We start from the raw sequence: 23,682 nt of genomic DNA, 5'->3' as shown, positions 1-23,682 counted from the left end.
AACCAGTGGGGCTAGATCACTGTGAGCAGACTATTTGCATAACAGATTAAGCGCAGCCTAGCGTTATATTCTCATTTGGCACATTACCACTCATTATAATAAAAATGTAATTTAAATAACTAAGATAGGTCTTGCTGAAAAAAGATATACTGTTGAAGCTTTTCATCTTATACTCATCAAGACTGCAAGCCCGACTGATAGTCATTAGAATTAAGCTGGTAATCAATTTAAAATTATCAGCCGGGCTCACAGTGTGGCATACTTGTGCATGCAAGGAGCTACATATATTAATACACAGGGCCCAGTTCCTCGCAGACAGAAAGAACATGTATACACATTGCGCCTGTTTCAACTAAACAAAACAGGCAACAGCTATTCCTCTGGTTCATTCTCCAGGGCAATTCCTTAACCAATCAGGGTCAACTTGTCTGGTTTGAATTTAAACAAAGCTTGGCAGTTAACTATCAGTCATTCACTAACTAGTGCTTTCTCCATGGTAATGCTTCTACCAGATTCCACTTGCCAAGCAATCAGCACTCTCTTCTGTTTCCTTTGCATTTGGTATTTTTGCAAATTGTCCTAATGAGTACAAGACGAAAAGCTTCAACAACATGTATCTTTTTTCAGCAATACTCAAGCTCTGTACTACCAAACAACTTTCAGATGGGTTTCCTAGATCAGTGCTAGGAAAGATTATTCTTGAATTATGGCCAGCAACCACAGAAAGACCTTTCTGTTCTATTTGATACTGTGACTCAGGAACCAGCTTTAAAATGTTTAAAAGATTTACTATGCTTTAATATTTTAATCTAAGTGCAATAACATTTTAAACCAAGGAAGTTGCGCCAAACCTTTATAAAACACTTTTTTAAAGCCACGCTTGGAACATTATGTTGAATTCTGGCATCACAATTTAGAAAGGATGTCAATGCCTTGGAGATGGTGCAGGGAGAGGTTTACTAAAATGGTAGCAGGGATGAGGGACTTCGGTTATGTGGAGAGACTGGAGAAGCCAGGGTTGTTCTCCTTAAAGCAGAGAAGGTCAAGAAGAGATTTGATAGAGGCGTTGAAAATGCTGAATGATTTTGAAAGAATAGGTGGCAGTGGCAGAAGGGTCAGTAACCAGAGGACATAGAGTTAAGGTAATGGCAAAAGAACCCGAGATGACATGAAGAAACTTCCGTTTATACAGATTGCTTATGCTGCAATCTGGAATGAACAACCTGAAACCGTGTTGGAAGCAGACATTCAAAAAAGAATTGGATACACATTTGAAGGAAAAGGTTTACAAGGCAATGGCGATAGAACAGGGGAATGGGACTAATTCGATAGCTTTACCAAATAGCCAGCAAAGGCAGGATGTTGTGTGACACTTAAACCATGATAAATAGGATAGATTTTGTACAGATCCAGCAACTCAAGACTGGGCATCCATAGGTCACTGTGGATTATCAGCAGCAACAGAATTGAATATAACCACAGCCTGTAGTCTCATGGCCCGGCATATCCCCCACTCTACCAATACCATTAAGCTGGGGCATCAACCATGGTCAATAAAGAGTGCAGGTGGGCATGCCAGGAGCAGCACCAGGCATACCTAAAAATGAGGCGCCAACCTGATGAAGCCATAACACAGGACTACCTGCATGCCAAACAGCAGAAGCAGCATGCAATAGACAGAGGTAAGCGATCCCACAACCAACAGATCAGATCAAAGTTTTGCAGTCCTGCTACATCCAGTCCTGAATGGTGGTGGAAAATTAAACAACTAACAGGAGGAGGAGGCTCCACAAATATCCCCATCCTCAATGATGGGGAGCCAGCACAACAATGCAAAAGACAAGGCTGAAGCATTTGCAACACTCTTCAGCCAGAAGTGAATGATCCATCTCGGCCTCCTCCTGAGGAACCCAGCTTCACAGATGCTGGTCTTCAGCCACTTCAATTCACTCCATGTAATACCAAGAAACAGCTGAAGGCACTGGATACTGCAAAGGCTATGGGCCCTCGTAACATTCCAGCACTATAGCTGAAGACTTGTGCTCCAGAACTAGTTGCAACCTTAGCCAACCTGCTCCAGTACAGCTACAGCACTGGCATCCACCCAGTAATATGGAAAATTGCCCAGTTATGTCCTGTCCACAAAAAGTGGGTTAAGTCCAGCCCAGCCAATTATCGCTCCTTCTGTCTTCTCTCGATCATCAACAAAATGATGGAAGGTGTCATCAACAGTGCTATCAAGTGGCACTTACTCAGCAATAACCTGCTGACTGATGCTCTGGGTTCAGCCAGGACCACTCAACTCCTGACCTCATTACAGCCTTGGTCCAAACATGGACAAAAGAGTTGAACTCAAGAAGTGAGGTGAGAGTGATTGCCCTTGACATCCAGGCATCATTTGACTGAGTTTGGTATGAAGAAGCCCTAGCAAAACTGGAGTGAATGGCAATAAGGGGGAAACTTTCCACTGATGGGAGTCATACCTAGCAGAAAAGAAGATGGTTGTGGTTGTTGGAGGACAATTATCTCAGTCCCAGGACATCACTGCAGAAGTTCCTCAGGGCAGTGTCCTAGGCACAACTATCTTTAGCTGCTTCATCAAAGTCCTTCCCTCTATCGTGAGGTCAGAAGTGGGGATATTTGGTGATGATTGCATAATGTTCAGCACCATTCACGATGCCTCAGATACTGAAGCTGTCCATGCATATATGTAGCAAGACCTGGACAACATTCAGGCTTGAGCTGGTAAGTGGCAAGTAACATAAGTGCCAGGCAATGACCAACTCCAACAAGAGAGAATCCAACTCCCCCCTTGACATTCAATGGCATCACCATTGCTAACTTCCCTACTATCAAGATTCTGGGGGTTACCATTGACCAGAAACTGAACTGGACCAGCCATATAAATACTGTGGCTACAAGAGCAGGTCAGAGGTTGGGAATTCTGTGGCGAGTAACTCACCTTCTGACTCCCCAAAGCCAAGCACAAGGCACAAGTCAGGAGTGTGATGCTGTACACTTGCCTGGATGAATGCAGCTTCGGGAACACTCAAGAAGCTTGACACCATCCAGGACAAATAGCCCGCTTGATTGGCACCACATCCATCATCTTCAACATTTACTCCCACACAGAGTGGCAGCAGTGTATCACCTACAAAATACAGTGCAGCAACTCACAGAGGCTCCTTTGACAGCAATTTCCAATCCCATGACCTCCACCACTTAGCAGATACATGGGAGCACCACCACCTGCAAATTCCTCGCCAAGCCACACACCATCCTCACTTGGAATTATATCATTATTCCTTCACTGTCGCTGGGTCAAAATTATAGAACTCTCTCCCTAACGGCACTGTGAATGTGTATACACAACTTGGACTGAACGGGTTCAAAAGGTTCACCACCACCTCTTCCAGGGCAATAAGGGATGGGCAATAAATGCTGGCCTAGCCAACGGTGCTCACATCCCATGAAAGAATTTTTTAAAAAAGAATGCCCTAAATGGCCTTTTGGGGATTGAACCCATTTCCCCCAGTCGTATCATTCTATGATTCAATGATAAACGGCTTAAACATGTTTCCTAGTCACAACCAGATCATAACTCTTAGAATGAGAACAGAAGGAAAGACATGGGCACGGATGCCAGGAGAGTGCAAGTGACAAGAAAGGACAGGCAACAGTATGATATACGAATACAGAGCAGTGTGCAGCCTACAAGACGGAAGGATTCAGAATTTGACTTGGGGACAAAATTTTACCTCGGATGCGAGATCCAATTTCATAGCTCTCAGGCGGGTGGTATTGTGAAGAACAGCAACAAAATACAAACTATTTTGAACTGATGCTGGGAGGACTCAATGAAAGGTAAGTGCAATTAATAACTATATTTCTGAAATTAACAGGCACATATGAGGAAATAGCAGGACAGGAACTGTCCTGAAAATTGGAAGTGCAAGAGGAAGTAAGTTATTCCCATAGGATGTGCATGATATTTAATGATGTAGTTAGGTACAATCCTCATAGTTTCTACTGCTTAAACATTCTTATTTTGGAAAATTCATATAAATTCCCCTTCAGATATTGCATAATAATTTTGATGCTGCAACATTTGATTGCATAAAAGGAAGTTCCCAAACAATTGTTGTCACTGGCACAGTTTGTACCTTTAGCAGTAAATCTAGGGCTTCTTATTTCCTGGTGATGCTGGCAATATAGAAAATAATAAATATTCTTAGTTAGTGTAAGGAGGATATCTAATTAAGTGATCAAATAGCATCATAAACTAGCTTGCAACCATCATTTGAATCCTAAGGTTAGCTTACAGTTTTGAAACATTGGTGTAATTTTTTAATGATATTGGTGTTCAGATTTTCTTCTGGGGCTTAATTCTTTTCTTTCAGGCATTGAGAGATATAATAATTGTAGCAAGACAAAAATATACTTTGCATATAACAGCAAAAGTGATCTGGGAAAATGGGAAAGCCCAATGACATTTCAAAGAGATAAAATTGAAAAGGGTTTGATTTCTCAAACACTATGAAAAGCATCCCTCAAACCTCTGCATAATTTATCGGAATGTCAGAGAGCATTAGATTCATATAGTCATAGGCCAACACCCAGTATCTAAAATGTCAGTGGTAAACTTTGATGGACAAAATTTTCTTAGAACATTGTAAATTTGAAAAATGTCACAGTGACAGTAGGCTGCAATTGAAAAACATGTTGAAATGCAAAAATAGAGTTTCAGCAGAGGTGTATGCATGACACCAGGTCAGAACATCAACTGTTGTGGTCAGGTCCATTTCGGCCTTAATGCCATGCAACCTATTGATTAGCGCACTGTTAAGATTGAAACTGTTTCCACGACTAAAGATATTGGATCAGTATACTGAAGAATGTACATGGAATTGGGCAACGCATATCAATCATTAAGGCAAATAATTAATAGATAAGTATAAGGGAGCAATTATACAGTTACTTTCACATTGCTGTGAAGTGGATTGGGTGCACATCAGTGCAGTAGTAGGAGTGCAACTCAATACTACTGATTTCACTTACAGCTGTGACATGTGAGACACCAGCCTAAAAATGTTATAATATGGCTTGCAATTAGAAATAAAAGAACATGACAGGAACTAAAACAAGTTTTTAGCTTTCGATGACTCTGGCTTTACACAAGTTTAGAGAATAGCTGGTGCCCAATATCCTTCAACTTTAACCGTAATGAATAGCATTGAATAAATTAATCTGTAATGGTAACATAAATCTGCATTTACCTTCAGGTTTGATGCCTATTTGTCTAATGCCAAAAGGTGAGTCCCCCACTCTCTTGCCAGAAAACTGTCCACCAAAGGAAGTCATTATAAAACAGAGGGTGAAGAATCCAATCCCAGCCACAAATATCCTAGAACCAAGCAGAAAGTATGTCACACTAAAATACTGGTTTATGTCTTATAGTTCACCATTATATGTGATTACTCAAAATATGAGTTCTATATTGTATAATTGCTTATGCATATATGTTATGTTATAGCAATTTACAACTTTGTTTTATTAATTTGCACACTTTGAATATTTGTTTAAATGCATGACAAACTTCATTCCAATTGAAAAATAGTAAATAATCAGATGCAAAAACATAGATGCATTGTGTGACATGCTGAACAGCATATTGTATTAAGAGTAACAGACATTGGACTTCTATCTAAACACGTACTAAATCGTAATGGTTTGTATGACATATCTGAGATGACAACTGTTAATAGTAACAGATTTAAGGAAAGCACAATTTATCATTTTATTTTATGTTCGATACAAGCCCTAAAAGGAACAATAACATTTTATTCAATCAATACTTGGGCTTAGTTTCATTCTAGCCTTGCCCTTCATTTCATTGTTAGTTTTCAGGCAGGAGATGAAGCAGGTGAATAATTTAAAACAAGAGGGAGATTGTGTAGAAGCACAACCCCAAATTATTTATTCTGACATATACCAGAGTCATCCTAGGGTAGGCATAGTAACAGGTATAACAGTGATCCTATTACTTTTGCCATTGTACCACATGTTGCCAATGAAAGAAGATCAAGTCTAGCTCTTAAAGAATGTGTATGTATTGAGTAACTGAAACCATGAGTCAGGAAAAGGTACAGCAACACTCTCTTATTTTTATATTTTGATTTTTGAAATATTTTCCCTAAAAACAATTCCTAAATCCACAATTCTCAGTGTTTAGCATTAACAGTCAGGATTACTCCTGCATATTTGTCAACAATGAAACACATTCCATTTTCTATACTATTTGAACGTTGTTAAACATGTCATCTTATTTCATAATAACATGAAGAAACAGAAATGTCTAGTAAACATAATCGGTCACACTCTAGAGTATTCTTTTCCAATACATTCCCCAAGCTTAATGGAGTGAATTTGCAATCCAGGAACAATCTAATCCTTCATAAAGTTCACCAGTTTAAGAAATAATTCTGGCTTTGCCCTACGAATAGCTGCAATTAATATTAAGGTAATTACGAACAACATTTTAAAATGTATCCATTTATCTTTAATTATTTATGAAAGACTATCGGTTTACATATTTACATGACATTTCATACACTAGTATTTTATAGATTTGTGTTGCTTTTTTTGAATGGTACTAGGTAAACATCAAGCAACTTGCCACTACACTATATCCCCCTACCCCACCTCCAACCTCCCTGAACATATGCTTAATGCCATCACCCCATGGAAGTGCCCACAAAAACAAGAGGAATCACTACAGAATGTGTTCTGAAAGGCAAACAGCAGCTCATAGTGGGAAGGTGGGTGATCCCAGTGTGATTAGCCAACTACCTGGCTCCTGCTGCCCCCACCCTTCAGCCACAACTCCACACCTTACCCTTTATGTTTTAAATGTAACTTTCCATGAAAGAAAAACATGAAGAAGAATGTCTCATGTGTCCCTCTTAATCTCGTCTCAAGCCCAATTACAATACTCAATAGAAAGCACCATTTGGTTCAGGGTGGTCCCAGAACATTACTGACATAAACACTGGGGGGTTTGCTAGCATAGAGATCTTTCCTTATTATAAAATGAAAAACATGAACCAAAATTCATAACAACGCAATACAGAACAGCAGCAGTTACAATGAGGTTAAAGTGTGAACACAAGAGTTCCACATTAGCCATATCAATCACCTGTAAACAATGCAAAATAATTTCACAGATGCAATTGAATAAAAAACTTGAAGATAAATTTACCTGAAAGGCCTTAATGTGACAAGGAACCTTCTCACCATTATCTTACCATCTGAATTTGTAGAATTTTTTGAAAGCAAAAACATCTTGCTGTCTGAGAAACATAAATATTATCTAATTTAAACTTGTCTAATGTCAAACTATTTAATTATTCAATATCCGACTTTGTCTATACTACAGAATTAGAAGACATCAGGAGATGTTACAGGTCAAAGCAGATAAAATCCATCCACAACTTTTGATTTGCTGTTTTAAAATGAATCTGCCAGCTTTCCCATCTTCTGAGTGAGTCCTTGTTCAAGCTGAAGTGATGCTGCTCCTAGCTTTATGGTGACTTTTTCAGGAAGTAGTGATGAGTACAAGATGCCGATGATAGCCAAAATTAACGGCTAAACAAGAGTCAAGGAGACTGCAGGTAAAAACACTTTAGTTGCTTGAAGGTTTCCTCCTCTCATGATTAGGGCTTGCTGCTATTCACAGCCATATGACTATTGCATTGACACACTTAGGCAGGGCATCCTCAGAGTCCCCCGGGGTGAGAATCATACTGATTTTTGCTCAACCGCCAGATCTAATACAAGCAGCCACCAACAACCTCGGCAATCAACCCTTTGGACAAATGATTAGGGTTGGGGATAAGAGGCTGACTGACAGATCACAATCCAACCAGGATAGCTAGAATGCATCAGCCTCTCTATCATAGCTGCTTTATTTCTTTCACAAAGCATGAGATGTTGCATTACCTTGATGCAAAAATAGTGCTACAGCATCACCTAGTGTTCTGGGGGCAGTTCTTTTGTACATTAGTTCCCTTTACATTTTAACTCAATGTGTTCTTACCTAAACAGGTACTGTGTGTTTTCTATATTACGAACAGTGCTAAAATTCTGAAAAACACAAGAAAACAGAATGCCATAAATGCTCACAGCAACAATTTCAAAAGGAAAAAAATCTGCAATTCCAATTCATATTTGATGTAAAGCATTATCTTTTATTATACTTCTTTCAATAAAAATCTTCCCATTGCAGGAAAACATTATTTTGATTTTTTAAAGGAATAATCCTATCATATATTTTATATATACATCTGATATTATACATCATTTTTATTATTTTAACTCACGGTTCATACTCACCCTCATGCTATCTCTATTATGTCCTTGCTCGAAACTGGGAAGGGGAAATGATCCTTCAAATAATTGTTCACACTCCAGCCTAGCATAGTCATGGATTTGGTAGAGTAGTAGATGCGGTAGCCAGCCTAGTGCATTTGTCATTACATTATCAGCTGCCAATGATGCTGAGCAAGCTGCAGATGGCAGTAATGTTCAGCCACTGAACTTCAGGATTGGTGTGAAGCTCTGCTAGATAGGCCTGAATGAGGAATCTACAGTTCTAATTTTAAAGGTAGATTTTTGGATGAAAAAAATGACCAGTGTGTTTTTATGTTTTATCGGTGGCAAAGTTTCGATATTACACCTTGATTATGTGAAGCTCGGATCAAGACTCATGAGTAAGATGTCAGAAAACTTTTTTGTTTTCTGAGAGACACTTCAAAAATAAATGCCAAAGCTCCAATTTTTTGAGACCACAAAAATCAGCTTATTTGTAATATGTATATGTTTACGTTGGCAGCAAGGAGAGCTAGGCTTATTGAATCTTACAAGGGTCAATTCCTCCTCTTCATTAAAAGAGGGTCCCTACAAATGGAAAATATATGCACAGAGTTGGGGCAGAATAATTTCAAGGCAGCCAACAATTCTTAAAGGGCTGCTTTGTGCCCTCATTGGGAGACAATTTTTTGCTCTGCAAACAAACCATCTGCTGCCAATGAAAACAAGGGCAAAATTGCTCCCACTGAAGAATATTTGGAATTCCTGCTGCAGGAATGAAGCAGAAGCCGCTCTTTTTGAAAATGCAGGTGTGTGCTACATAGAGCAAAATGGAAGAGGAAAGTAATACAGGTGAGTTACATCTGGGAGCAAATGAGAAAGGGGGCAGTGCTTTGGGTCAAGAACCGATGTCAGGGTCAAATGCAAATCCTGACCCCACACTTTGTGGAGAAAATTCCAGTTGGCCTCCCTTATTTGACCTTAAGTGGCCACTTATTTAATGGGCTACCCATTTCTTGAAGGCAAGGCCATCTGCCCTCGATCCTGCCTCTGGAAAGATGGCCAGTGGGAGGGATGGTGCTCGCAAATTGGCACGCCAGCTGGCAAAATGAATTTTCGTACGCACCAGCTCTGTTCTTACCCCCATATGGATAGTTAATGGTGAGATCAAAGTTACGCCCACCTCTGGTTTCCTCCTTGTGAATAATTTCCCCACCTTCATTTTCCCATCTTCCCCATCCCAGTTTTCTCTTCTTCACTTGTTCCCTGGTGTCCTCTTGGTGCTTGGAACTTCTCACACAGTGGCATGAAACCACAACTAAAAATACTAGCTTCAGGTGGTTTAACCTTATATGGTGAATGCAGTAATATTTGCAGATGTCAGGTGATCATGTCATGTGGTCATGTATCATGTGATCAAACTCAAGAAATAGTTGACAACACTAATGCATCATGAAGCAGCAGGCACAGTACACTTCAGATACATATTTATCTCAACAAAGGTAAAATAAAACTAGTGTTACAGAGTTGATTTTCCAGGCAACTTTTCTTGGTGGAAACATTGAACTTTATTTACAAGTCAAAACCAGCAGCTACATGTGTGCATCTAATTCTATAACTAAAGAGAAAATCCCTCCTAGAAGTTCCCCATGCTGCAAATAGATTGGTTTACACAGATCATGTGATCTTACATCACAGGATTATTCTTAAATTTATCAAAATTATAATTACTACATTTCTCCCCCTTTAACTTTTCTGTACATTTTGTATTTACAAGGATACTTATCTCATGACATTACAATATTTACATAGGTCATGAAATTATAGGTTCAATGATTCAGGGGGTTTCCTGCTCTGTGTGGAACATCGTAGCTCCATAATTTCCAAATCTTTGGCAGGAACCACAGTCTCTGGAACTGCAATAACATCAGCGGCCTCATTAGGCACAGGCAGTTCATTGTTATTCAATCAGACAGAGACATCTGGCATGTCTATCCTTTGTTGAGCAACTTCAACAGGAACCACAGGTTCAGCAAATGTCACAGGTGAAACATCATTTTGTTGGAGTATCTCCCTTATTAAATGATCCATGTGCTTATGGGTGATCCGGCCCTCCACTCCTACATGGTATGTCAACGGTCTGGTCATAGAGTTTACTTTACCAGGTAACCACTTCGGTCCTCCATCGGCCATAATAATTTACCATCCCTAAAAATGATTTAGGTTCAGAAACGTTCTTAGGTGCAGGTGCCTCTCTGATTGCTTTAACGTTCTCTTTAACAGGGTGTAACCCTTGGGTATCTATCCCATGGCCCAGATAAATGAATTAATTTGCCTGAAAAATACATTTTTCCTTCTTTAGGTGCAGTGCACTCCTGCTTTTAAAAATCATTTCAGGGCTTCCTCCAGATTAGCCAAGTGTTCAATTTTGTGAATCCAGTTATTTGTACAGGTAGATCACAACTTGAGGTAATCCTTGTAGCAAGCTCTCCATCATCCTCTGGAAAATGGCACAGGCTGAAGAAACACCGAAGGGCAGGCATGTGTATTAACATAATTCTTTGCGGGTGTTTATGGTCACAAACTCTCTGGAAGCATCACCCAGTTCCAGTTGCTGATATGCGTGATTCATATCTAGCTTTGTATACTGTGTTCCTCCTGCACCTTGAATTGCTTGTGAATCCCATAGAGTGCTTTCCATCACAAGTGCTATTTCTAACACTTTCTTAAAATCAAGATCCATTTCAGCCAGCAATCTTCACTGAATAGCATCATCTTGCATGTGACAGACCAAACCATCCCTCGGCATATCATCCAGGGCTTCACCGAGGTCAGTATATTCCATTAGTTGTTTTAATTTCACCATGCAGGTAGCAATGGTCTCCCCCAGGGCTCTATTCCTCAAATTTAACCTGAATTTCTGCATTGTGACTGAGGGTTTGGGTTGAAAACGCCCATTAATGAGGTCTACTAATTCACTGAATGTCTTTGAATCGGAGCACTGGGGGCCATCAAGCTTCGAATTAAACTGTAGGACTTGCTGCCACAAATACTTAGGAAAATTGCTCTCCTCTTTTCCTTCCCTGTGATTTCTTTGGCTTGAAAGTAGAGCCCAAGACTTCTATATATTGAGACTAGTCACCTATATCTGGCTCAAGGTGATCCATTCTGCCAAACTGTGGCATCTCAGATGAGTATATCTTCCTTTCTTTTTAATTATCTTAGATACTCACAATCACTGGGTGAGTGACAGCACCGGATCTGATTTATCCTCGTCGCCAGTTTGTTACAGAGTTGATTTCCCAGGCAACTTTTCTTGGTGGAAACATTGAACTTTATTTACAAGACAGCAGCAGGAGTAGCTACACATGTAACTAAAGAAGAACTCCCTCGCGCTGCAAACAGTTTGGTTTACATAGATCATGTGATCTTACAACACAGGATTATTCTTAAAGCTGCAGTCCTATGTTTGTCAAAACTATAATTACTACCATTAGATTTAGATAATAAATTGTGCTTTAATTGATCTTGAATTTCAGTTTAATTTTTAAAGGGTGGAAAAGTGGGAGCAGTGCATTCTTTTGAATTATCTCCTGGTTTTCAAGTTATTTTCATATAATCTTTGTCATCATTGTTGCTAAGTGGGGAATAATCATCATTAAACCCATCGCCCCACCCCCCCCCACCCCCTCCGCCACTACTTAAACTGACAATTTAGTGATTGCATCAACAATGATTTGGGCTCAAAACAGACCATTTTAACTCAAACACAAAGCTGCCATCAAATCCTACTTTTAAAAAATGTTATGTACAAAAATAATTTTAAGGTGTTCCACCCTTTTCTCTATTTTAAAATGACATGCAGTTCACCCCTTTCTAAAAGTGTTCTTTCCCGTCAGCAAAGTAGCAAAATAAGCATGCAATTTGCAATTGGTCCTTCGAATCTGAACCAGTTGCTATGAAGTAAATGACAGTGATCTGGACTGACTTACCTGTTTTTTCCTTCTTCCCTATGCAAAACCATTCAGCCTCTGCTTACTGCCTTTCCTCTGTCAATCACGATTTTGCTGTGCTTTGCAGGATTAATACCCATTATGATTAATCGGAGACATTTTGTGGGATTCCACTGTGAGATGTTTAGTGACAGTGCTTGCATCCTGCACACAACATTTCATGCAATTAGTTCAATTTTGCAACTGCAGACTGAAGCTGTCCATAATTATAAATTTGAGACAAATCTTGGGTTCCAGAGAAACATATTTAATAAACAGAAAAGGTCTTGATATGCAACGTATACAATTTAGAATTTCAGTTCCATTGACAGTAGTTGATTTCTATCTGGGGATCTTAAAATTTTGTATTAACATCTGTGGTTGGTATGGTAAAAACAATAGCTCATTTTTGTTACATGAGTGGCATTAGGTGGCTTGTAGCTGAATATATCCAGATCTGCTGCTCCAATATAGAATGGTTTTATGTTACAGGAGCTCAGGGCAATCAACTTTTGTAATGGCCATCTAACAAATTCAGCTCCTCTAATACTGAAACTCTCATCCATGCTTTTGTTACTCCCAGACTTGACTATTCGAATGTCTCCCAGCAATCTCCCTCATTCTGCCCTTTGCTAGCTTGACCTCATCTGAAACTCTACTGCCCATATCGCCCATCACCCCAGTGCTTGCTGATCACTCCTAGTCTGGCAATGCCTCAATTTTAAAATTCTAATTTCAGTATTTAATTCCTTTTAAGGTCTCAGTCCCTCTGTATCTCTGCAAACTTCCCAGCGAGCTCTTCCAATTCTAGCCCATTCCTCATCCCCAATTTTCATTGCTCCATCAGTGGCCGTGCCTTCAGCAGCTTAAGCTCTGGAATTCCCTATCTAAACCTTGCTGCCTCATTACCTCTTTCTTCTCCTTTACATTGCTTCTTAATGCCTATGGGCTGAATTTTCTGGCTGACATGCGGGTGGCGGAGCCCACACATCACCGCTTAAGATGTTGCTCGCTGACGTCACGCGAGCGTCCCGACGTCAGCGTGCGGCATCGCAATATTTAGGTGGGCGGGCGCGCTATGAAGCACAACACGTGCCCGCCATTAACTAAAGGCCTTGTTAAGGCCCTTAACTCGGCAATTGAAGCTGATTTTGAGGAGCCCGTGTGATCTTCGGCTTGGCGCACGGGCCCAACGGGCAGGTGGGTGACTGATTTTTTAACAAACCTCATCCACGGGCGGGATATGTGGGCTCAGAGGGGTTGTTTATGTTTTTTCTGAAGTATTTAATGCAGAAAGTGTTTTAAACTTGCCTGTGTGATTGTTAGCAGCTCAGATCAATTTCCAATAGCTTCCTCTGTACTTTGAAGCTTCAGCTCACAGTCTGCAGACAGGAATCTTTATCGGGCCTGCAGCTTTCCGGAGGCCTCCATTTAGCCTGGGTATGGGTTCTGACATCTCCACTGGAGGCAGCTCCTCTGAGGAGGAAGGGAGGGATAGAATAAGGAGGAGGCCAGGAATGGACAATCAGACTCCAGGGGAGCCACCTTTGGGAGGCCAGGCGCAGAGTGCAGAGCCAAGAGGTTGTCTAAGGTGGAAGGCGCCGCAGAAGATGCCACTATCCTGCTGTCAGGGTTTACAGGCAGCGAAGCAGCTACCTCAATATGACTGAGGTGCAGTGCCGAAGGAGGCTCTGTCTCTCAAGGGAGACAGTCAACTATATCTGTCAGATGATTGGACCTGAGATCTCCCCTAAATGTGTGGGTGGACACCCCATGCCAGCGGCTCTGAAGGTCACAGTTACCCTCAACTTCTATGCATCTGGCTCCTTCCAGGGCTCGGTGGGTGATCTTTGCAGTGTCTTCCAATCAGCTGCCCACACTTGTGTCAAGCAGGTTACAGACACTCTGTTCAGATGGGCATTGACCTTCACCACTTCTGCTGCAAACAGGCAAGTCAGATACAGTGAGCCAGAGGTTTTGTAGCCATTGCTGGCTTCCCCCGTGTCCAGGGTACAATAGACTGTACACATGTGGCCATCAAGGCACCAGCAGGTGAGCCTGGTGCCTTCCTCAACAGGAAGGGCTTCCACTCCATGAACGTGCAGATAATGTGTGATCACAGGATGCTGATTCTGCAAGTCTGTGCAAGGTACCCAGGCAGCTCCTATGACACCTACATCCTCAGACACTCCCAGGTGCCAGGGCTCTTCAGTGCTCCGCTTGGCTTGATGGTTGGCTGCTGGGTGACAAGGGCTATCCCCTCAGAAGGTGGCTCATGAGGCCAGTACGCTGTCCAAGAACAGAAGCTGAGCAGCGCTACAATAGGAGCCAGGGCACCACAAGGGCTGTAGCAGAGAGAGTCATTGGTCTGCTCAAGATGCACTTCCGTTGCCTGGATCGCTCAGGGGGCGCACTCCAGTACCCCCCAGAATGCGTCTCTCTGATACTGGTAGCATGCTGCACTCTGCACAATCTTGCACTGGAAAGGGGGGATGCAGTTGATGATGAAGACCTTGAGACACTGGATGAGGCTGCACATGAATCCAGCAATGGCTCAGAGGATGAGGAAGCACAGGGTAACCCGCTACTACACCAAGGAGGTAGGGACACCCGGGACACTTTAATCCAATGAGACTTCAGCTAGCTTCACACACATGGATCAGCAGGACCAGCATTGCCTGGCGCCTCCACATGTGGCACTTAAGTGCTACATCTTCCATCTCATCAGCTGCAACTAAGGGTTTAGTACAGAAACATCAATGTCCACTCAAACACTCATGAGATATCTGTGAAACATACAAATGCAGCACAAAGGAAACACCCTCAGGCATGGTCAGAAAAGTGGACTTTATTCCGTCCAAAATAAAACACAAACATAGCTCAGACGTACATAATTATCTTTTCCCTAATCTAGGGTCAACACAAAATCACCAGTGACCTACCCGTGGAATGCCTAATGTGCCTTATGCTTTCGTTTGCGGAAGCTACGTCTTGGTGCCGCCCCATCGCTCGGAGTGGCTTGTGAGACAGCCTGCTGACTCTGCTGTCCTGTTGGCCTCGATGACCTTGGTGGGTGTCCTCTGGCCCGTGGAGTCTGTGATGGCCCCGCCTGGGAGAGAGTTGCCAGTTCCAGAACTGGCATCTCCCCAGTTGTCGCAGCCTCAACGGATGCAACCGTCACTGGCAGAGGGGCGGAGGAGCTGCTGCCCTCATCCAGAGCGCCCTGAGAGGAGCTCGCAGCAACGACAGGCAGCTGCTGCGCCAACGTGAGGTCACATTGGACCTCCCTGCTCACCGCAGATGGATGGGCACCGAGCGCCGGGAATTGGTGTCCAGAACATCTCCCACATTGGGAATGACCACCTGTGGCCATCACTGCTGTGAGGGCTTGCAGGTCAGAGCGTAACCCAATCAGAAGATTCTCAATCCGATTGAAGCCCCTCCCCATGACAGTCGCCAATCTCTCAGTGGAGGAAGTCTGAAGCTCTGTCCTGAGGTTCATGCCTTCACTGACACTCTGCCTGGACTCCTCCACTACAGAGCCAATGAAGCTTAGCCTCATGCAACCCTGCCAGATGCTCCCGCGCATCCTGCCACTTATCCTGCAGCTGCTACATTGGTGACAACTCCAGAGGCACATCATCACTGCCAGACTCAGCATGTGCCTGGTCCCCTGCAGTCCCTCTGCTGCTGGCACAATCAGCACTCTCTGTCCATGCCATCTCCTCCAGCGATTGTGAAGTGCCCTCTCCACTGTGCCCCTGGACACTAGCCGATGTCATAATCCCCACCGCAGTGTTTGTCGCTGCGCTGGTGCCTGGCTCGCTGAACTGATGTGCTGCAAGTTGCAAGTCTTGGCCCTCAGGTGTGGAGGGGTGCTCTGGACGTGTTGGGGGCAGCCATGCGGTGGTGATGCTGAAATGAAAACAAGGACAGTGTATCAGTTAGCGTTCCGTCAGTAACACCTTTCATCCCTTTCCCCCCCAGCCTCATAAGTCGCTCACCCTTCAAGAACCTAAGGAAACGAACATTGGTGGGGTGGTAAATAGTCAAACATTACACGCGTATACAGACAGGCTGGTCAGCTGGCCCAAGCAATGCCACATGGAATGTTATGTGGATAAGTGTTCGGTTAAGCACTTGGGCAAGACAAGCAAGGTATGGGAATACATGAATAATGGGAGGACCGTGGGAAGTCACGATGATTACAGGGACCTTGCTGGGCAGACTTGTTAAGGTAGCAGAACAGGAACATAAGGCATTTAACAAGGTCGAAGCCAGACTTGCCTTTATTAGCCGAGGAATAGAATGTAGGAAAAGGGAGGTCATGTTGCAAGTGCAGAAAACGCTGTCGAGGCCACATCTACACTTCTGCGTCCAGTTGTGACCTGCGCTTCATGGAAGGGATGGCATTGGAGTGGGGAGAATGCAGAGGTTCCTGACCTGGATACATGCTGGCCTGGAGAGTTGTAGTGATGAGGAAACATTGCAAACACTTGCGACATTTGCCGTGGAGCACAGGAGATTGACAGGTCACATTATTGACCTTCATACCGTTATGAGGGGCATAGAACGGGTGGACAGAAGGCAACATTTCCCCTTGGCGCAGGGATGACTAACGTGGTGGTATTTATTTAAGTTGAGTGCCATGAGGTTGACAGGTGAGGTGCTGAGGACCTTTTGGACAGAATAATGTGGGAGGCACTGGCTGAAAGGGTGGTGGATGTAATAAGTCTGGATGTGCAGCAGGGATGCCATGGCATGTTAGGCCATGGGGAAAGTGGTCACAAGTAAGATAAAGTGACTTTGGAAGGTGCTAAAGACGAGCATCCTCAACAGGACCTTTGTGTATGACCCACACGTCTGACTGTATCAGTCTGTGAATGAGCAGTGTTGCTGCATTAACGATTGCAGCAACCATCAGTGGTTGGATGGTGGGGAGACAGAGTGGATGGGACTGTGGTCCTCAGATACCTGGCCACTACACCCCAGCCTCGCTAACACTGGCCGCCCTGGTCGCCTGCCTCCTCCCCAGCTCCATGGCCTGCCCCTTGTAGGTGGTGAGGCGCAGGAGCACGGCATGGCCACCACCAATCCGCTGGCGCTCCCTCATATTGTGCTCTGTTTTTGCCTGCAGAACAGAGAAGAGCATTTATTGGGGTTGATCGCTCATGTACTCTGCACACGCACGCCACACTCCAACCACAGTGGCCCATCTGAGGCCTCTAGTGGTTCCTGTCCACACTACTGGTGATCAGTCCCCAGGAGTTAGTACGGCTGCTCCCAACCCCCTCCCCCAACAGTCACCTTGGACACATTCGGCGTCCATCACTTTGAATAACACACGGGTCTTAGCGCCCATGGCAAGGAGGCACAACTTGGTGCGGCGCCAAGGCCAGCAGATGGCTCTTGGCCAAGACACCTTGAGGCTCCCCTTGCACCATCTCATCACCATCAATAAGACACGTGTTGGAGTTCTGAGTATGTTTCTAGCTGCCTCCCCTGCAGGTTGCCCCCAATTCAGCCCTACGTCTTTTTGTTTACATATCCAAATATCCCATTATGTGGCTTGATGTCAAATTTTGTCTAATAACTCTCCTGTGAAGTGCCTTCAGTTGATACTATTTAATTAACGGTGCTACATAAATCCAATTTTTGGTTGTTGGCCAAACAAAATAGTTTTTTGAAACAAAAACAAAAGATGCTGGAAAAACTCAGCGAGTCTGATAGCATCTGTGGAGAGAAAGAGTTAATGTTTTGAGTCCGTATGACTCTTCTTTAGAGCAGTATTTTGCCTTTAAAATAGTTTTTTCTGTTTTCTGCTGAGAAACCTTTTTAAAAAAATTCTCAGCTTTCCTTAGCATCCTTATAATAGCAGCATCTGGTGACAAAAGACTGTTATGACAATTATGTCTCAACAATAAGTGGGAAAACGTGACCTTTGAAACTTTGTTTTACTGAATACTTAGATGAAATGATAAAAAAAACTAAATATCAGAAACTTGATACTGGAGGAGTCTTGTGAGTGGAATTTTCCCTTATGCATTATGGAGGAAGGAAAACTTTCAATGACAACTGCCAAGATTTACTCACAAGATTGTTAAAAATCCATTTCAGGATTTTTGCATCTAACTAATTTGCATCAAACAAAGCCAAGCAATCTTTTGTGCATCTCACGTTAAATTAACTAGATGCTGATGTTATGCTTTACCAGTAATATTTAGAGTGAAATTGCTGACTTTTATAGACTTTTAACATGTAGTTTGGAAAAATACACTGCTATGTAGCACAAGGTTGGGCTATATGTCAAACTATTTGCATGTAACAATATGCAAATGGTATGTTGGCCTTCATTGCTGGAGGACTTGAGCACAGGAGCAAGGCTGTCTTACTGCAGCTGTGCAGGGCATTGGTGAGACCCCACCTGGAGTATTGTGTGCAGTTTTGGTTTCCTTACCTAAGAAAGGATATATTTGCCATAGAGGGAGTGCAGCGAAGGTTCACCAGATTGATTCTTGGGACGGTAGGATTGTCGTGTGAGGAGAGATTGGATTGACTAGGCCTGTATTCACTGGAGTTTAGAAGAATAAGGGGGATCTCATTGAAACATATAAAATTCTGATGGGGCTGGACAGACTGGATGCAGGGATGATGTTTCCTCTGGCTGGGGATCGAGAAAAAGGGGTCACAATCTCAGGGTATTGGGTAGGCCATTTAGGACTGAGATGAGGAGAAACTTCTTCACTCAGAGGGTGGTGAACCTGTGGAATTCTCTACCACAGAAGGCTGTGGAGGCCAAGTCACTGAATATATTTAAGAAGGAAATAGATTTCTAGACTCTAAAGGCATCAAGGGGTCTGGGGAGAGAGTGGGAGTACGGTGTTGAGATAGAGGATCAGCCATGATCATATTGAATGGTGGACCAGGCTCGAAGGGCCAAATGACCCACTCCTGTACCTATTTTTGTTTCTAACATCACATTTATAAGATTGTGATTTGTAATGTTTTCATTGTGCTTACCAAAACAGTCTGAAGTTCAGTGTGAGTTCCATTAAATACATGCATTTTCATTCCGAAAGTTAAATAACTTTATACTTTCACAAAAATTTCAAAATATTTACTTTTTAATTAAAATTTACTGTAATACTACTGCACCAATAGCACTGTACACTTTTGCTGTTGATCCAAATAGATTAATAAGTCATATATTTCCTTGTAAGATGTTGTTTTCTTGTTCTAGCTACTCTTATGAAGTTGATGGTGGATGGGAAGGGTTAATAATTTGTACCCAAGTCTCCGCTAATATTTTCCTGTAAAGGTATTCAATGATGTGTGCACAGCCAGTGGTCAAGGTAAGATGATTCAGTCCAACTGCTCACGCAAGTGGATGTAAAAGATCCTACAGCACCAGTTAGAGAAGAGGAGTTTCCCAGTGTCCTGCCCAATATTTATCCCTCAACCAACATCAAAAATAGATGATCTGGACATTTTTTTCATTGTGGTTTGTGGGACATTGTTGTGTGCAAATTGGCTGCCATGTTTGCTACACTACAACAGTGACTGCACTAAGTACTTCATTGGCTGTAAAGCACTTTGGGACATCCTGAAGTTACGAAAGGCTCTGTGTAAATGCAAGTATTCATTTTTTTGTCATTTTCCTTTAACTGGGGAAATGGTTTTTTTCCACTTGCTGCTGAATTCCACCATTTCATGCTACACTAAATTTGCTCTCTTATTTCAATTGTGTGAACTTTCAGCACCAAAAGTCATAGAAAAGAAACATGTTTACTACACATATTTATATAGATGTTTTCATCCCTATTTTTGTTGGTAATTCTTCTCATTTTTTGAACCATCAAATTAAGATGTCTTTTTCCAACCTGATGATTTTTCAGCATTAACCCCACAGAAGCTTCATTATGTTTGGAGGGAGAAGTCAATTCAACCCTGTCTTACCATTTCTGTTGCTGTATAAGGTGTGCAAAAAATTGTATCACTGCCTGGAATTGCATCTTCCTCCTCCTACCTCCTCCTGAGGTCCCCAGCATCGCAGATGTCAGTCTTCAGCCAATGCGATTCAATCCATGTGATATCAAGAAACGGCTGAAGGCACAGGATACTGCAAAGGCTATGAGCCCTAACAATATTCCAGCAATAGTACTGAAGACTTGTGCTCCAGAACTTACTGTGTCCCTAACCAAGCTGTTCCAGTACAGCTACGGCACTGGCATCTACCCAACAAGGTGGAAAATTGCCCAGGTATGTCCTGTACACAAAAAGCAGGACAAAGCCAACCCGGCCAATCACTGCCCCAACAGTTTACTCTCGATCATAAGTAAAGTGATGGAAGGGGTCATCAACAGTGCTGTCAAGTGGCACTTGCTTCACAATAACCTGCTAACTGATGCTCAGTTGGGTTCTGCCAGGGTCACTCAGCTTCTGACCTCATTACAATTTTGGTTCAAGCATGAACAAAAAAGCTGAACTCCAGAGGTGAGTTGAGAATGATTACCCTTAACATCAAGGCCAAATCTGACCGACTGTGGCATGAAGGATCCCTAGCAAAACTGGAGTCAATGAGAATAAGGGGGAAAATTCTCCACTGGTTAGAGTCATACCTAGCACAAAGGAAGATGGTTCTGGTTGTTGGAGGTCAATCATCTCAGTTCCAGGACTCACTGCAGGAGTTCATCAGGCTAGTGTCCTAGGGCAACCATCATCAGCTGCTTCATCAATGACCTTCCTTCCATCATAAGGTCAGAAGTGGGGATGTTCACTGATGATTGCATAATGTTCAGCACCGTTCGACTCCTCAGATACTGATGCAGTCCATGTTCAAATGCAACAAGACCTGGACAATATCCAGGCTTGGGCTGACAAGTGGCAAATAACATTTGCATCACACAAGTGCCAGGCAATGACAACTTCCAAAAAGAGAGAACCTAACCATCACCCCTTGACATTCAATGACATTACCATCGCTGAATCCCCCACTATCAACATCCTGGGATTTACCATTGACCAGGAACTGACAGGACTAGCCATATAATTACTGTGGCTACAAAAGCAGGTCAGAGGCTGGGAATTCTATGCACACAACGCACCTCCTGACTCCCCAAAGCCAGGCCACCATCTACAACGCACAAGTGAGGAGTGTGGTGGAATACTCTCCACTTACCTGGTTGAATGCAGCTCCAACATCACTCAAGAAGCTTGACACCATCCAGGACAAAGCAGCCCACTTGCTTGCATCCCATTCACAAACATTCACTCCCTTCTCCACCGACGAACAGTGTGTACCATCTACAAGAGGCACTGCAGAAACTCACCAAGGTTCCTTAGGCAGCACCTTCCAAACCCATTACCATACCATCTAGAAGGACAAGGGTAGCAGACACATGGGAGGACCCCCACCTGGAAGTTCCCCTCCAAACCACTCACTATCTTGACTTGGAAATATGTCACTGTTTCTTTACTGTCATTGAGTCAAAATCCTGGAACTCCCTCCCTAACAGCACTGTGGGTGTACCTGCATCACAGGGACTGAAGCGGTTAAGAAGACAGCTCATCACTACCTTCTCAAGGGCAATTAGGGATGGACGATAAATGCTGGCCTGGCCAGCGACACCCACATCCCACAGATGAATAAAAAGAAAACTATTTGGTGGCCTGGGTCTATAGATACCTTGCCCCACCTCAAAGAAGTGATATTTGTAATAGAAATTATCTACAAGTATCACGCTGAACATTACAACAGATGTGAGAAATAGGTGAAAATGCACATTGACATTAGAGTATCACTTTTGCTGTTGATCCTGATAGACCCCTATTCTCTGGTAAAACTGGGCATCAAGTAGGGGAATCTTTCTCACAGGGTTGATTTTTATGTTGTGCAGCTTTAAACTCTGCCAGTTTACTTGTTTCCATTTTCCTTCCTTCCTGACACCTAGAGTTGGTAGTTGTATATAATTTACTTAAAGTGTTTTAATATGAAAAATGCTCTGTGTACACTTAAGAAAGATGAGGGGGAATCAGGGAGAGGAGAGGCATTGGAGAGCAGCAGGGGAGTGGGGAGAAAATGGAAAGACTTGCATTTATATAGCACTTATCATGGCCACCGGACCTTTCAAAGTATTTTCCTGCCAATGAAGTACTTTTGAAGTACAGTCACTGTAATGCAGGAAACACAGTAGCCAATTTGCATACAGCAAGCTTTCACAAACAGCATAATGATCAGATAATTTGGTTTTTTTTAACAGGTTGACTGAAGGATAAATGTTAGCTAGGACATCATGAATAACTCTCCTGCTCTTCTTCAAAATAGTATCAAGAGATCTTTTGCATCCACCTGAGGAGGCAAATGGGGCCTAAGTTTAATGGACCATAGCCTCTGACTAGCGTCGGAAAGTGCTGGCCCTCAGAAATTAGAAGAAATTAATACCTGCTGACCTGGTCTTGAAAATACATTGACACTTCTGTTCGCTGGAGCTGCTTGGGGCCTACATCGAAATGCTCGCAGGCCCCCGTGAATTGTAGCTCCAGCACATTCAAGGAGACCACGCCCCCTTTGTTATGGCACTAGCTGCCATAAAGCAGGTAAGTTTAAAGGGCCAAGGAAATTGACAGATCGGGGAAGGTAAGTGTCTATGGTATGTAGATAGGATTGATGTTCAGTTTGGGTTCCACCGGTGCCACTCAGCTCCAGACCTCATTACAACCTTGGTCCAAACATGGATAAAGCAGCTGAACACAAGTAGTGAGGTGAGAGTGACTGCCCTTGACAACAAGGCATCCTTTGATCAAGTGTGGCATCAAGGAGCCCAACTGGAGTCAATGGGAATAAGGGGGAAAACTCTCCATTGGTTGGAGTCATACCGAGCACAAAGGAAGACGTTTGTGGTTGTTGGAGGTCAGTCAACTCAGTTCCAGAACCTCACTGCAGGAGTTCCTCTAGGTCCAATCATTTTTAGCTGCTTCATCAAGGATTTTTCCTCTATTGTCAGGTCAAAAGCGGGGAAGTTTGCTGATGATTGCATAATGTTCCGCACCATTCATGACTCCTCAAATGCTGAAATGATCCGTGACCATATGCAGCAAGAACAGAACAATATTCAGGCTTGAGCTGATAAGTGACAAGCTATATTAGTGCCACACAAGTGACAGGCAATGACCATCTCCAACAAGAGAGAGTCCAAACTTCTCCCGTTGACATTCAATTGCATTACCATGCTGAAACCCCCACAATCAACATCCAGGGGGTGCTATTGACCAGGAACTGAATTGAACCAGCCAATACTGTGGTTACAATAACAGGTCGGAGACT

General features: G+C 42.9%; 1 protein-coding gene across 1 annotated transcript in view; it reads right to left on the bottom strand.

The window, feature by feature from the left end:
- Nucleotides 1–23,682, bottom strand: part of LOC121293660 (alpha-1,6-mannosylglycoprotein 6-beta-N-acetylglucosaminyltransferase B-like) — a 1,251,241-nt gene that overhangs the window by 1,179,732 nt on the left and 47,827 nt on the right. The window contains exons 6-9 of the mRNA XM_041216828.1: nucleotides 17,362–17,490; nucleotides 8,127–8,142; nucleotides 7,259–7,349; nucleotides 5,292–5,404 (exon numbers count right to left, since the gene is read on the bottom strand). Coding sequence (XP_041072762.1) covers nucleotides 5,292–5,404; nucleotides 7,259–7,349; nucleotides 8,127–8,142; nucleotides 17,362–17,490 — 349 coding nt within the window. The remainder of the gene's footprint in view (nucleotides 1–5,291; nucleotides 5,405–7,258; nucleotides 7,350–8,126; nucleotides 8,143–17,361; nucleotides 17,491–23,682) is intronic.

Source organism: Carcharodon carcharias, chromosome 22 (genome assembly GCF_017639515.1).
Source record: "Carcharodon carcharias isolate sCarCar2 chromosome 22, sCarCar2.pri, whole genome shotgun sequence".
NCBI lineage: Eukaryota > Metazoa > Chordata > Chondrichthyes > Lamniformes > Lamnidae > Carcharodon > Carcharodon carcharias.
The sequence above is the reverse complement of the archived record's forward strand: the minus strand, read 5'-3'. Positions and strand labels throughout refer to the sequence as shown.